Source organism: Triticum dicoccoides, unplaced genomic scaffold (genome assembly GCF_002162155.2).
Source record: "Triticum dicoccoides isolate Atlit2015 ecotype Zavitan unplaced genomic scaffold, WEW_v2.0 scaffold74685, whole genome shotgun sequence".
Lineage (NCBI taxonomy): Eukaryota > Viridiplantae > Streptophyta > Magnoliopsida > Poales > Poaceae > Triticum > Triticum dicoccoides.
Genome location: NW_021296731.1, coordinates 51887 through 66804, shown reverse-complemented (window position 1 = coordinate 66804; position 14918 = coordinate 51887). Strand labels below are relative to the sequence as shown.

The 14918-nt window shown below is 46.5% G+C and overlaps 2 protein-coding genes across 3 annotated transcripts; both read left to right on the top strand.

Annotated features, from left to right (window-relative positions):
- Positions 1-1242: 1242 nt before the first annotated feature.
- Positions 1243-5596, top strand: LOC119347731. 2 transcript variants are annotated; one of them, XM_037616299.1, is made up of 4 exons: positions 1243-1610; positions 1707-2697; positions 3360-5143; positions 5224-5596. In XM_037616299.1, the coding sequence occupies exons 2-4, from the start codon at positions 1741-1743 to the stop codon at positions 5228-5230; spliced, it is 2748 nt and encodes a 915-aa protein (XP_037472196.1). In that variant the 5' UTR covers positions 1243-1610; positions 1707-1740; the 3' UTR covers positions 5231-5596. The 2 variants fall into 2 exon arrangements, with proteins under 2 accessions (XP_037472196.1, XP_037472198.1); XM_037616301.1 differs by having other exon boundaries at positions 3360-5147.
- A 3173-nt stretch (positions 5597-8769) lies between these two features.
- Positions 8770-12555, top strand: LOC119347730 (putative disease resistance protein RGA3). Its single transcript, XM_037616298.1, has 5 exons — positions 8770-9505; positions 9594-12016; positions 12073-12195; positions 12306-12308; positions 12411-12555. The coding sequence occupies exons 1-5, from the start codon at positions 8780-8782 to the stop codon at positions 12553-12555; spliced, it is 3420 nt and encodes a 1139-aa protein (XP_037472195.1). The 5' UTR covers positions 8770-8779.
- The last annotated feature ends 2363 nt before the right edge of the window (positions 12556-14918 follow it).

Here is a 14918-nt window from a genome sequence, read left to right as displayed (position 1 = left end):
AAATTGAAAAAACTTATTTCACTCAGTTTGAAAAAATGATTTTATCATTTCAAAAAACGATTTCACTCATTTTAACAAACATGTTTCACTCAGTCAAAACACTGGTTTCACTCATTCCAAAAAAAAATTGAAAAAACTTATTTCACTCAGTTTGAAAAAATGATTTTATCATTTCAAAAATTGATTTCACTCATTTTAACAAACATGTTTCACTCAGTCAAAACACTGGTTTCACTCATTCCAAAAAAAAATTGAAAAAACTTATTTCACTCAGTTTGAAAAAATGATTTTATCATTTCAAAAAACGATTTCACTCATTTTAACAAACATGTTTCACTCAGTCAAAACACTGGTTTCACTCATTCCAAAAAATAAATTGAAAAAACTTATTTCACTCAGTTTGAAAAAATGATTTTATCATTTCAAAAAACGATTTCACTCATTTTAACAAACATGTTTCACTCAGTCAAAACACTGGTTTCACTCATTCCAAAAAATATATTTAGATCATTTCAAAACGGTTGATTTCACTAAATTGAAAAACAATATTTCACTCAGCTTAATGAGAGTGATTTCTATCATTTCAAAATAAGATTTCATTCATTTCAAAAATTGATTTCAGTCATTTTAACAAACATGTTTCACTTATTCAAAACACTGGTTTCACTCATTCGAAAATATATATTTAAATCATTTCAATACGGTTGATTTCACTGAATTGAAAAAAAACATTTCACTTAGCTTAATAGAATGATTTCCATCATTTAAAAAAAGATTTCACTCATTTCAAAAAGTGATTTCACTCATTTTAACAGACATGTTTCACTCTTTCCAAAAAGTATGTTTGTCAGGTATAAATGTTTTATAGTGTGGCAGCTGCACGAATCTTCACACACCCAATGAATGATGGATTACTAACCGGTACATCCGGGTTCCGGTAAAAAGAGCTTTGCGGCACCACTAGTGCGACAAAGTTGACGCGCCATGTCTAATCACAACATCTCCTCGTAGCTGCTACACAAAGTGGAGTGGAGTAGTGTCTTTTTCCTTTCCCTCTCTCGTATGCTTACAGCGGAAGGATTCAGACACTAGTGGGCTGAATTTGGGTAAAAGGATTATCAAGAAAACTCTGAAAAGCAAAACAGCCTCCATATCCAGGTCCAGCGGCCCCCTGGTTTCCAACTCCAACTCCCCACGCGCATCCTCTCTCCCCGTCCGCAACCAGAACCCCAGCTCCGGCCCGCCCGAACCCAAGCCACCCAGCAGCGCCGCCACTGCCACCGGCGACACCCTTTCACCGCGCCCGGATGGGGGACGCTCTCTTCCTCGTCAACGATGTAGCTAAAGAATTCTCCTCCTGAGCACCAGCACCGCCCTGCACCGGCGACCCACCACGGCGGCGGACGGCAAAATCTGCTACTGTGCTAGTCGGGAGTCGGGAGCGCCGTCTTCCTCCTCAGCCGTGAAGCTGCCTCCTCGCCGTCGCCGGTAAAAAGAGATCCCTCTTCGCAGCGAAATCAGCTCCCGATCCACTAAACAGTAGACCACAGCCGCCGTCCGCGGGGGGCAGACGGCGCGACACCGGCATAAGCTTCTTCATCGTTAACAAGGTAACCAAAAATCACCTTTGTTTACAAGCCGCTCCTCTCTCTATCGATTCCGGAAGGTAAAACTTTCCCCAATTTCATCCTGTTCACTCTTTTCAGTAGCAAGAACACCCTTCAGGGAAAATCCATTTCCATGGCCGGTGATTCGGAATGGAAAGCTACCGTGACCGTAGCCGTGCTTGGCTGGATGTTCTCGCCCGTCATAACCTTCTTCCTGCCCAAGATCCTTGTCTACCTCGGATTCGACGCGTCGAAGAAGCTCCAGGGCCTGGAGATCCACACCATCCCGGAGCTGAAGAAGACGCTGCAGGCCGTGGATCAGGAGAGGATGATGCAGAGAGGAAAGAGAGTGAAAACCGATTTGGACGCCCTCGACAAGTTGGCGGCCATGCTGAGGCATGCTCTCGAGGACGCCGAAGACATCTTCGACGATGCTCAGCACAAGAGCGTCCTCAGGTGCTGGCATCACCTCCGCCGCGCTTTCTCCGCTTGCGTTGCCCTCTGCATCCGGACTGCACGCAACGTTCAGACAAAATCAGCTCGGCTACTGCAGTGGGCACGGGACATTTCCTTGTTTTTGTTCCTCCGACGCACGCCAGAGGAGACAGATCCGGTGACTACCAGTGTTGCCGTATCAGACGATGAGATTGTTCAGGTGACTATAGATATTCCGGCCTCTGGTGGTGAGCCCTATCTGATGACAACAAGTGTTGTGGCCTATGAGACCGTTCCGGTGACTACCGATGCTGCGGCCTCAGGCGAGCATGATCCGGTGACTGCCAGTGCTGCCGTCTCAGACGATGAGATCGCTCCGATGGCTACTGGTGCTGCAGCTTCCAATGAGCCTGATCCGGTGACTACCAGTGCTGCGGCCTCTGACAGTGAGACCGTTCCTGTGACTACTGGTGCTGTGGCCTACTTTTTTGGCCATGAGATCGTTCCAGTGACTACACCCTCAGATTCCTCAGGGTGGTTACTCTCTTGCTTCTGCACCTCGTTCGACTTCTTCAAAAACTGTTATCATGTCTTTGAGGCTGCCTGCTCTCAGAGAGACCGGTCATATGAAGTGGTTGGCATCAAAAAATGCCAGGTACACCCAATTTCATCACCCTTTCCATCACGTCTTCATTTCATATGCTCTCTGTGTACATGTAAAAGCTCTTTGTAAATGTGTGAAAAAAGGGCCCCTCTTTGAATTCTCTGTTAGCCTGTGTTCAAATTAAACCATATATTTATGGTGTGTCATCTCCTATGTATGCGCGTTCAGATAGCACTATAATATTTGTCTAAATTACTAAGATAATGGTCAGTGCAATACAAATTCCCTCATTTCACACCATCATGTGTGTCCCCCTTTCTTTTTAAAGTCAAACACACCATGCTACAGACTTGTATTTGAACAAAAAATGGGAGTATATGCAATAGATGAACATGCACGGTTACTAGTTTGCAGTTGGTCTACATTCTACAAGGCCATGGCCAACCATGTCCCACCAGTCTGCCTCATCTCGCGTAATTCACAAAATTGTTGATTTGCGTTGTCATACTATGCTGTGTGCTTGTTAATGTTTTCCACACGGTCAGTTTTGTTCTATCAAATTATTTTCGTATTTCTTTTTCTGCATGTCCATCTGCCAATTTTTGTTCCATCACTGATATCTCATTTGTTCTGCATACTCACCTACCTCTAAGCTCTAATAGATAAAACAGGTATGTGACTGACATACTCATCTGATATTTTGCTTCTTTCAGGAGAATGCCTCCTTATTTGATATATTCGATATATTCCTTACTGCCATCTCAAGAGTGAAATTGAAGAAAAGAATAAATAAGGTAGAAAACACCGTCAGTGAAGTGAAGAAGTCACCACTCTTGTGCGTGGCAAGCAACACCGCATCAAGTGATATTGCCAACAAGAACAGGAGAATACTTGGAGCTGCTAGCAAACGGGAGGTATTTGGTCGAGAGGTGTTGCGTGATAGTATCATGGCAAGGCTTCGTGAGACGCCACAGGGTGATGCACCAAGCTCGAGGACTTGTCCATGTTACTCTGTAATTGGCATATACGGTGTTGCGGGATCTGGGAAGACTACCTTTCAAGAAATGTTGAAGGATTGTCACTGCAATATTTCAGATCATTTGGATCTGAACAAAAAGTTAAGGGAAGCATTGCGTGGCAAACGTTTCTTCTTGATATTGGATGATATGTGGGTGAAGAACAAGAACGACCCACAACTGGAGGAACTAATATCTCCACTCAATGTTGGGTTGAAAGGAAGCAAAATCCTGGTGACGGCTCGAACAAAAGATGCAGCTGGAGCTCTAGGTGCCGATAAACTCATTGAAATGCCTGTTTTGGATGAGGATCAATACTTGGAAATGTTTATGCATTATGCTCTGGGTGGTACAACTGCTGCAGTTAAAGAATTTGAACGAGTTGGGGGATTGATTGCAAAAAGGCTACACAAATCACCTATCGCGGCAGTAACAGTGGCAGGACGGCTTGGGACAAATCTGGATATGAATTTTTGGAAAAACACTGCAAACCATGAAACGTTTAATGAAACCATGGATGCTCTTTGGTGGAGCTATCAACAACTTAATCCTGACATCAGGCGATGCTTTGAGTTCTGCAATATTTTCCCTCCAAGATCCAAATTGAGAAGGGACGATTTAGTTCGCCTTTGGATAGCACACGGGTTTGTAAGGACCAGTTGCGCAACAGAGGACACGGAAGATGTAGCCGAGGGCTATGTTCAAGAGTTAGTGTCATGCTCATTTTTGCAACCAGCAGGAACTAGTAGGAATGGCAATGATTGCTTTAGAATTCATGAACTGCTGCATGATTTATTAGCCAAGGTTGTTGGAAGTGATTGCTTCACAATTGAGAATGAAAGGAGCCACAAAGGAGAAGGTTGGAAGGGAGAAGTCCCTAGAGATATCCGCCATCTTTTTGTTCAGAATTATGATGTGGAATTGATCACCAAGAAGATTCTTGGATTGGAAAATTTACGCACTCTCATTATCAATGTTGTTCAAGAGGATATACCAGTTGAGGAAAAGGTCATTGAGAGTATATGCATGAGGCTGCCAAAGTTGCGGGTACTGGCCATTGCTTTCAACCAGGAACTTCGAAGGGGCCATTTAAAAGATAAGTTCTTGGTCCCAGAATCCATTATTCAGTTGAAGCACCTCCGCTATCTAGCTTTTCGGAAAAAAATCGGATGCCAGGTTATTTTACCATGCACGCTAGCTAAACTTCTCCATATCCAGGTGCTAGATTTTGGTGCTAGCCTTATTTCAGATTTTACCTCTGCTGACCTTATCAACTTGCGGCACATAGTCTTCTTGGACGTCAACATTCCTAACATAGGCAAGCTGAGCTCACTTCGAACAATACAATGCTTCACAGTAAGGAATGAAGAGGGTTATGAGATAAAGCAGCTTAGGGACCTAAACAACAATGCTTCACAGATTTTACCATGCACGCTAGCTAAACTTCTCCATATCCAGGTGCTAGATTTTGACCAACGCTTGTAAGTATGTAACCCTCTCTGCTGCCTTGTTTTTCGGTGATTATTACAGTCCGTTGCTAACTCTGCTGATGTTTGTGCAGCACTTAGTCAGCCTCCAATGTGGTTGTCCCGCAAAAAGAGGAATGCAAGAAGGTGAGGTGGGTCAGGCTTCACAGGAAGGTGAAGCTACGAAGGGTATGCGTAGCCAGCAGGAAGGTGGGTTGCAACTTGAGATCCTAAGAAGAATAAGAGCACTGTGGTTTGTGCATGTTCTTCGTCTTCGTGTTTGCCTGTGCACACTGAGATTTTCAGAGTGAATCACAGTGAGCGGTACTAGTAGTAGTATTCAGTGCAACGGGATTCAGAAAAATTATCCAGTACTGTTTGTGATCTGTAATAATGTCGGCAGTACCGTTGAATTTGATTGATAACTTCTATTTAATCAGTATGCTATGTAATGCATGTGTGCTAAGGAGTTGGATATATAATTCAGTGCTCTCTAGCTTGCTCATCTGTCAGCAAAGCCAAGGTTTTACTTTTGTTGTGTGCTGCGAACTTCCCATTTGGTATTCTTGGTATAGCATTTGTACACACCCACCCAATAGGATTAGATTACAGAAATGGCTTCTTGGTAGGATGGCTAATAAATGTACACACAAAAGAAGAGCAAAACTGTTCCCTTCCACATACATTATTTTCCGATAATTGACGCTTTGTTTCCCTAGACTAGATGTGTGTAAAGTACTACAGATCAGACTTCAGTGACAAAAACGTTTAAAACTTGTCACTAAATAGAATAAACAACGATACTGATGTCGGGAGAGTGACACCTTGGTAACCGTGGTTGTGTGTAAGGCAAACTCTATACTCCTTCTAAACTAATAAATGGGGCAAATCTTTTACCTCTGTTTGAAAGAAAGAAAAAAGAAAAGCTACCATATAAAGTGAACTTTAGCATCCGATTCAATGTAAAACAACTAGTTGAATGGTTACTGTACAAAAGCAGAGCAACCACCCCTTCAACACGTAATTGTTCTTCTGCTCCCGAGCTCATTTTACTGTTCATCGAGCTCATTTGAGCCCAGGAGCAAAAACTCCGTGTCCCCTTCAACATTCCTCTTTGTTGTGGCAAACGCAAAGCAACTGTGTATAGCAATTGACTGCAGATCAATAGGTCATCAGTTAGAACCTGGTTGGGCCCTTCTATTTTTTTTTTTTTGCTTGCTTTCTTATAATAAACAGGGCTATGGATGACCCTTACAGCAATCTGATTGCTCCAACATTTCATCATTGCTGGTGCAAGGCGAACAAGATGGACCAGCCGCAGTTCCAAAGTGCTCCCAGCAATTGCTCTAGATGAGAATGCGCTCGGGGATATACCTCAACTTAACTCAGAAGAGAATGAGGTGTTGTCTGCTCCGTCACTAAGAAAAAGGTGTTTGATGCATTAACGCAAATGAAGCATAATAAGACCAACTCCAACGCGTCGACCCATTTCGTCCGTGCATGGACAGAAAAGTCGGGCCAACGCGCCGACCCAAATAGACGCGTGTCCGTTTTTCGTCCGCCGGCCGACCCATTCCCGACCTAATTTTGAGCCACATTTGGATCTGCGCGGACAGAAAAGTCGGGCCAACGCGCCGACCCAAATGGACGTACGTCCGTTTTTCGTCCGCCAACCGACCCATTCCCGGCCTAATTTTGAGTCACATTTGGGTCGGCGCGGACAGAAAAGTCGGTCCAACGCACCGACCCAAATGGGCGCGCGTCCGTTTTTCGTCCGCCGACCGACCCATTCCCGGCCTAATTTTGAGTCACATTTGGGTCGGCGCGGACAGAAAAGTCGGTCCAACGCGCCGACCCAAATGGGCGCGCGTCCGTTTTTCGTCCGCCGACCGACCCATTCCCGGCCTAATTTTGAGTCACATTTGGGTCGGCGCGGACAGAAAAGTCGGTCCAACGCGCCGACCCAAATGGGCGCGCGTCCGTTTTTCGTCCGCTGGCCGACCCATTCCCAGCCTAATTTTGAGTCACATTTGGGTCGGCGCGGACAGAAAAGTCGGTCCAACGCGCCGACCCAAATGGGCGCGCGTCCGTTTTTCGTCCGCTGGCCGACCCATTCCCGGCCTAATTTTGAGTCACATTTGGGTCGGCGCGGACAGAAAAGTCGGCCCAATGCGCCGACCCAAATGGACGCGCGTCCGTTTTTCGTCCGCCGTCCGACCCATTCCCGGCCTAATTTTGAGTCTCATTTGGGTCAGCGCGAACAGAAAAGTCGGCCCAATGCGCCGAACCAAATGGGCGCGCGGCACTTTTTGTCCGACGCCCGACCCATTCCCGACCCAATTTTGAGCCTCATTTGTGTCAGCGCGGACACAAAACTGACGCGCGCAACGCCCGCCCTCTCCTACCCCAAGATCGACAGCAAACCCTCGCCGCTGCCGCCCATTTTTCAAGTGCCTCTGCCAGCAACCAATGCCGACACATCTTCCCACAACGTCGCCACCTCCCATGTCAACGATGCCTCTTATATATGAATATTTTTTCAAAATCCTAACTTTTAGAAAAAATGTAAAACACTTAAGAGATGACTTTATTTTTGGTATATCAACAAGTCAAGAAGAAAAGAAGATACAATCCCCAAAATGGACTAGATCAACCAAATGAACTAGCCGCGGCCCAACAAAAAATGCCCGTAAATTCAATAAAAAAAAATTCATGGTCACATTCCTATATGAATTGGCTCAAGGAACAAAATAATTCAGTTGCGAAAGCACCATGCTCTAATAAAAAATGATCTAAACAAATGCGATAAATTTTCAGGATGCCCCATTTAGAAAACACATGCGGATTGGACATATGGAAATTACGATGCTTTCTGTTTTTTCATAGATAAAGCCAGACATGATCGTTGTGCATCCACATCATCCCATGTTCTACATGGACAATACCACATCAGCTCAGCAATGTCATATATGACGTGGTTCAAGCGCACAAGCTATGACCAAAATTTGGTAATAGCATCTATTATGTGAGGCTTAGGAACTCGGACAACCCATTAGATCCATCATTTATTTGAAATATTTATTCTTGCTACCATAAGGTATAATTTACGTAGTTTATTAATTGAAATGATATAACAATCAATGGATACATATATAGTAAATATTGTACTAGATAGAGGAATCAAATGAAGCATGAAGAGGTGGTCTCCATGTTGCTCCACCAGACGTTTAAAGAGATTCCAACGTAGTCGTTTGCTTGCATGGGCCAGAATGATCACAGTGTGTTTCCCACACAACATTGATCACACACCTTCTACGGTCAATTCTACAAGCAATGATTAAACAGACTTGATTAAACAGACTTGACATGACTCACACACCTTGTACGGTCAATTGGAGGAACCTTTCATTTGAACGCTTGAGACATGACTAGCACACCCACAGTATTTTAGTTAAACATGCTTGATTTTGTCCACATATAATCTAAATATATTAATTGAGACTTAGGATCTCAGCCAACCATATAGATCCATGATTTAACTAGAATAATTATTCCTACTACCATAGGATGGAAACCGCTGCTCTCACCGGTAGAAAATTCCCCAATTTCACACTGTTCACTCTTCGTCCGCAGCAAAAGCACTCCGTTTCCATGGCCGCTGATTTGGAATGGAAAGCTGCCGAGATCGTGGCCGTGCTTGGCTGGCTGCTCTCGCCCGTCATCACCTTGCTCCTGCCCAAGGTCCTTGCCTGCCTCGGCTTCGACGCCTCGCAGAAGCTCCGGGAGCTGGAGATCCACATCATCCCGGAGCTGAAGAAGACGATGAGGGCCTTGGATCAGGAGAGGATGATGCAGAGAGGGAATAGAGTGAAAACCGATTTGGACGCGCTGGACAAGATGGCCGCCATGCTCAGGCACGCTCTCGAGGATGCCGAAGACATCTCCGACGATTCCCAAGAGAAGATTGCCGTCAGGTGCCGGCATCGGCTCCGCCGCGCTTTTGCCGCCTGCATTGCTCTCTGCAAAAGCAGCTGCGTCTCGATTGCACGCCTCGTCCGGACAAAATCAGCTCGGCTGCTGCAGTGGGCACGGGACATCTCCTTGTCTTTGTTCCTCCTACCCAGGTCAGAGGAGCCTGTTCCGGCGAATAACAGTGCCGCCATCACAAACAAGCCCATTCCAGTGATTATTGATATTCCGGTGACTACCAATGCTGAGGCCTCCGGCAATGTGCGGTGGCTCTCTTGCTTGTGCACCTCGTTTGACTTGTTCAAGAACTGTGGTACATCACTATACAGCTGGTTAGCTCATGTGTTTGAGGCTGCCTGCTTTTACAGAGACTGGTCATACCAAGTGGTTGGCATCAACAAATGTCAGGTACACCCAATTTCATCACCAACTCCATCGGCTCTTCATTTCATATGCATTCTATGTACATACTCGTCTAATATTTTGCTACTTCCAGGAGAATGCCTCCTTATTTGATATGTTAGATGTATTCTTTACTGCTATGTCAAGATTGAAATTGAAGAAAAGGATACAGCAGGTGGAAAACACCGTCAGTGAAGTGAAGAAGTCGCCACTCTTGGGTGTGGCAGGCAACAGCACACCAAAAGACATTGCCAACAAAAACAGGAGAGAACTTGGAGCTGCTAGCAAGCGGGAGGTATTCGGTCGAGAGGCGTTGCGTGATGATATCATGGCAAGGCTGCGTGAGACACCACAGGGTGATGCACCAAGCTATAGTCCATGTTACTCTGTGATTGGCATATATGGCGTTGCAGGGTCTGGGAAGACTACCTTTGCAGGATATATTCGAGATTACATAAAGGAGGAATGCAAGGAGGAGAAACTTTTTGACACCATCATGTGTATTCATGTGTCAGAGACTTTCAGTGTGGAGGATATATTTCAAGAAATGCTGAAGGATATTAGCGAAGATAGTCTCTCTGGTATTTCAGATCATAGGGGACTAAACAAAAAGTTGAAGGAAGCATTGCGTGGCAAACGTTTCTTGTTGATATTGGATGATCTCTGGGTGAAGAACAAGAATGACCAACAACTGGAGGAACTAATCTCTCCACTCAATGTTGGGTTGAAAGGGAGCAAAATCCTGGTGACGGCTCGAACAAAAGAAGCAGCTGGAGCTCTGTGTGCCGATAAACTTATTGAAATGCCTGATTTGGATGAGGATCAATACATGAAGATGTTTATGCATTATGCTCTGAGTTGCAAAAGTATTGCCCTTAAAGAATTTGAACAAGTTGGGAGAGAGATTGCCAAAAAACTACACCGATCACCTATTGCAGCAGTAACAGTTGCAGGACGGCTTGGGGCAAACCCAAATATCAGTTTTTGGAAAAATGTTGCAAAGCTTGACATGTTGAATGACACCATGGATGCTCTTTGGTGGAGCTATAAGCAGCTTAATCCAGACATAAGGCGATGCTTTGAATTCTGCAATATTTTCCCCAGAAGATTCAAACTGGAAAAAGACCAATTAGTCCGCCTCTGGATAGCACAAGGGTTTGTAAAGACCAGTTGTGCAACAGAGGAGATGGAAGATGTAGCCGAGGGCTACATTCAAGAGTTAGTGTCATGCTCATTTCTGCAACCAAAAGGAACAAGGTCGCTGATGGAGGGTTCTAATACTGATTGCTTTACAATTCATGATCTGCTGCATGATTTAGTAAACAAGGTCGCTGGAAGTGATTACTTCAGAATCGAGAATGAAAGGGGCCATAGAGGAGAAGGCTGGAAAGGAGATGTCCCTCGAGATGTCCGCCATCTTTTCGTTCAAAATTATGATGGGGAATTAATTACCAATAAGATCCTTGGATTGGAAAATTTACGCACTCTCATCATCAATGTTGTTGCATGCGATACACCAGTTGAGGAAAAGGTCCTTGAGAGTATATGCATGAGGCTGCTGAAGTTGCGGGTACTGGCCATTTCTTTCAACATGATACATTATCTGTTCGGTAATCCCAATAAGTTCTTGGTCCCAGAATCCATTATTCAGTTAAAGCACCTCCGCTATCTAGCTGTCCTGAAAAGTCGCCATTGCAAGGTTATTTTACCATGCACACTAGCTAAACTTGTCCATATCCAGATGCTAGATTTTGGTGAAGGCGAAATTTCGGAATTTACATTTTCTGACCTTACCAACTTGCGGCACATATTCTGCGCGTATGTGAACTTTCCTAACATAGGCAGGCTGAGCTCACTTCAAACAATACCATCCTTCAGTGTAAGGAATGAAGAGGGTTATGAGATAAAGCAGCTTAGGGACTTAAACAAGATTCGTGGCAAGCTGTGGATCAATGCCGTTGGACATGTTAAAAGCAAGGAGGAAGCTCTTGAAGGCAATCTAGCTGCCAAGGAAAGGCTCATGGAACTGGCACTATCCTTTTTGACTATCAATAAAAGGGGCAATGCGGAAGTTGCAGCAGAGGTGCTTGAGGGCTTGTGCCCTCCCGTGGGGCTTCAAGCACTGTCTATCTGGTGGTACAGCGGCTCGAGGTACCCAGATTGGATGGTGGGTAAGCTGAAGAGTAGCCCGAAGGACCTGCAAAAACTTATGTTCTGGATTTGCGGCCAACTGGGACCTGGTCCTCAACTTGAGGCTTTCCCTCATCTTCGTGTGCTCGAGATTTGGCGCTGCAGCTGGGACGCCTTACCAGGCAATATGGAGCACCTCACATCGCTTGAGACACTGGAGATCAGGGAATGCAAGAATATCCGGTCGCTCCCAACACTGCCCCGGTCTCTCTTGAAGTTTGATCTTATTTTGTGCGATGATGAGCTCATGAAGGGTTGTCAAACAGAAGGAGACCCAAACTGGCTTAAGATAATACACATCCCCAAGAAATATTTTGATCCATGCTTGTAAGCCTATAATCCCATCTGCTGCCTTGTTTTTCTTCCGTAATTATTTATTACAGTTCGTTGCTAACTCTGCTTAATGTTTGTTCAGCACTCAAGCCCCACAGGAAGGCCCTTCCCTTGGCTCTCAAGCGCTTTAGGCCTGAGCAAGATGGTGAATGGAGTGTGAAGCCAGCAGGAAGGTGCACATCCATGTGATTTGTTGTTCAATTCAGTAAAATCTACTACGTACTATTCAGCATGAGGGAGTCGGCTAGTTGAGACTTGAGAGCATGTGCGGATATTTCTGCAGTTGGTACGTACCTCCCTCGCTTATGCAGTGCCGTATCTCCTATTAGCATTATATACTGTTAAGTTTGTATAGTGTTAGATTTTATGACTGCTATGATTTATTCAGTGTGCTATATATATGTATGTCAGTGAACTGGATGTTTGAGTTCTCTTTGTCTGCTCTCAAGTATTATGTTTGGCTCTCTTTGTCTGGTTTCAACCAGCAGCAGCTCCTCTGCTTCTCTTCCTGCTCTGCTTGCTACGGTTACTAGTTGCTCAACTTGGACGACAAGTTAATCTATCTAAAAAATGAAATGAAAACCTTGTAATAGTTAACGGCCTTTTGTTCCTCAAGAAAGTCAATGTCCACATTCCCCTCCCCTCCCCTCCCGGTCGCTCCCGCGAGCGACGCGGAGGGGAAACCCTAGCCGCCGGCCGCAGGCCCCCCCTCCTCCTCGACTCCTCCCTCGCCGCCGCCGGCTCGCGCTGACGGGCGAAGCCCGGTCAGCCTCGGCGGCGGCGGGGCCTTCCTTCCCCTGCTCGCTAGGGCCGACGCGGGTCGGGGTCAGCGGGTGGCGGCGTTGCGCTGGCCGAGGGCGTGACGGCGCGGCGGCGGGCGGCGGTGGCGGGGCCGGTGCCTAGCGGCGGCGAGATGGGCTCGGTGGTGTTCTGTTCCGCGCGGTTGCGCCTGGCGTGGTGGCGGTGGCCACTGGTGGAGCGCGTCGGCCCCCTTCGGCGGGTGGCTGATGCAGATGCGGGGAACGCCGCTCCTGGCCGCGTGGGCGGCGGATCGGCGGTGAGCGTGGCTGGCTCCTGGGGCTTCCCCGTTTGCCCTTGGTGCAGATCTGGCGATGGTGCTCCCTCTCGGGGGGATGGAATGGGGGAAACCCCTTGGCTGTTTGCTGCGACCACGATGCCGGCGGCGCTCCGGCGTCGTTCCCCTTCTTGAAGGCGGCTTCGCAATCCCCCCCTCGCCCTCCCTTTGTCGTCCCGGGTGAAAGCCCCAAATCTTCGGATTGGGTGGTGACGGTGCTCCGGCGTCGTTTTTCTTCTTGAAGACACCACCTTGGAGCGGCGGAGTGGTGGTCGAGGCTTTGGCACGGGAGGTGGCTGCCGGATATCGCCAGTGGTGTCCATGCTCGGCCACTTGCGGTTGAAGTTGGCGCCGGCGCGCGGCGTTGGCGATGCTTGGTGTTGCGGCTGCCTGGTGTGGTAGTCATGCTTGTCGCCCCCTCCCGACAACCTGTTGGTCCTGGTCATGCGAGCTCAGGGGTGAGCGACTCTGCCTGTCGACGGCGTAGTGTCCTCCGATCCAGGACTAGAGGGCAGGGGGCTCTCTTCGGAGGTAGAGACGGATGGCGGACCGGATGGCTTGGCTCAAGGGGGATGACGGAGCGTGACAATCCTCCTGCAGCGGGATCTACCTCGGCTTAGTCGCGGCGTGTGTTGGCTCCTGTTCGCCGAGGGCTTCGATGTTCAAGCTTGCTTGGTGCATTCGAGTCTTGTTAGTGGCTCCTTTGGTATCTTGTATCTTTGCCGTTTATGGTTTTTTCTTCCTTTCTTTTGTATCATTGAACTTGTGACTCGGTGGATGCTTTATAATATAATAAAGCGGGGGAAACCCTTTTTCGGTAAAGTCAATGTCCGCCAGGCCAACGACAGGCTACTCTCAATTTTCAGGATTCAGACGCTTCAGGATTGCTTTCTGAAGCTTCTTTTGGTGGTCACTTGATTTCAGTCTACTAAGCAAAATCAGGCCGCAAGTTATCGAAAGGCCTGTACTAGTGTCTTGATTATATTGGCAAAATTCCCTAAACAAAATTATACTGGCCAAATCTGGCATGGCATGACGGTCTTCCGCTAGAATGAATTTATTTATATTATGACGTTAGCAGCAACAGTCACTACATGCTGTTTCTTTAAGGAAGCTAAACAGCGTGCAGGGATCTTGTCTTGGCTACGCCAATTTTCAGAATCCAGACGCTTCAGAATTGGTTTCTCAAGCTTTTTCTGATGGTATTTTTGAACTTGTATGGTCCCCTTCATTTCATCCTATTAACCAAACTGAGCAAATTCAGGCCACAGGTGGCCACTAATGTTTTATAGATTTACCAAATATGGTCTGGCATCAGAGGCTTCTGCTTGAGTGAGTTTATTTATTTTGAGAAAAAGGCACAAGCTTACAAACTGTGATGACAGCCTAACAGATCTTTCTTCACTAACTGGACTATATGATCTGGTACCGAGCCTACTAGGCTGCAGTCTTCACCCACTTTGGTATGTGCAGCCAGCGCATGGGCCACCCCGTTGCAAGCTCTGCCCATAAACACCACTGAAATCTCTCGGAACAGCTTCATGAGCTCCTTTATGTCTGCTATAACAAGGTGGATTTGGGAATTATTCGGTGTCTCTGGGTTTAGCCGTTTAGCAAGAGAAAGACAATCAGTTTCGACCCACGAAACCTGTGTTGCAATTCTTGGAGGCCTATCTTGATCGCCATAGCCTCTGCCTCTTCTGCATTTGTGCAGGTTGCGATCTTCCGACAGCTCGACAGGGCCACACAGCCTGCGAGATCTCTGACCACCCATCCAACTGCAGAGCTGCCATCCGACTGATTGAAAGCAGCATCACATTT

Bases quoted from the DNA above. Each gene is read 5' to 3' on its own strand.
- LOC119347731 (XM_037616299.1), top strand. From the start codon at position 1,741: ATGGCCGGTGATTCGGAATGGAAAGCTACCGTGACCGTAGCCGTGCTT. The intron at 2,698-3,359 runs GTACACCCAATT...TGCTTCTTTCAG, and splicing joins TTGGCATCAAAAAATGCCAG to GAGAATGCCTCCTTATTTGA.
- LOC119347730 (XM_037616298.1), top strand. From the start codon at position 8,780: ATGGCCGCTGATTTGGAATGGAAAGCTGCCGAGATCGTGGCCGTGCTT. The intron at 9,506-9,593 runs GTACACCCAATT...TGCTACTTCCAG, and splicing joins TTGGCATCAACAAATGTCAG to GAGAATGCCTCCTTATTTGA. The intron at 12,017-12,072 runs GTAAGCCTATAA...TATTTATTACAG, and splicing joins AAATATTTTGATCCATGCTT to TTCGTTGCTAACTCTGCTTA.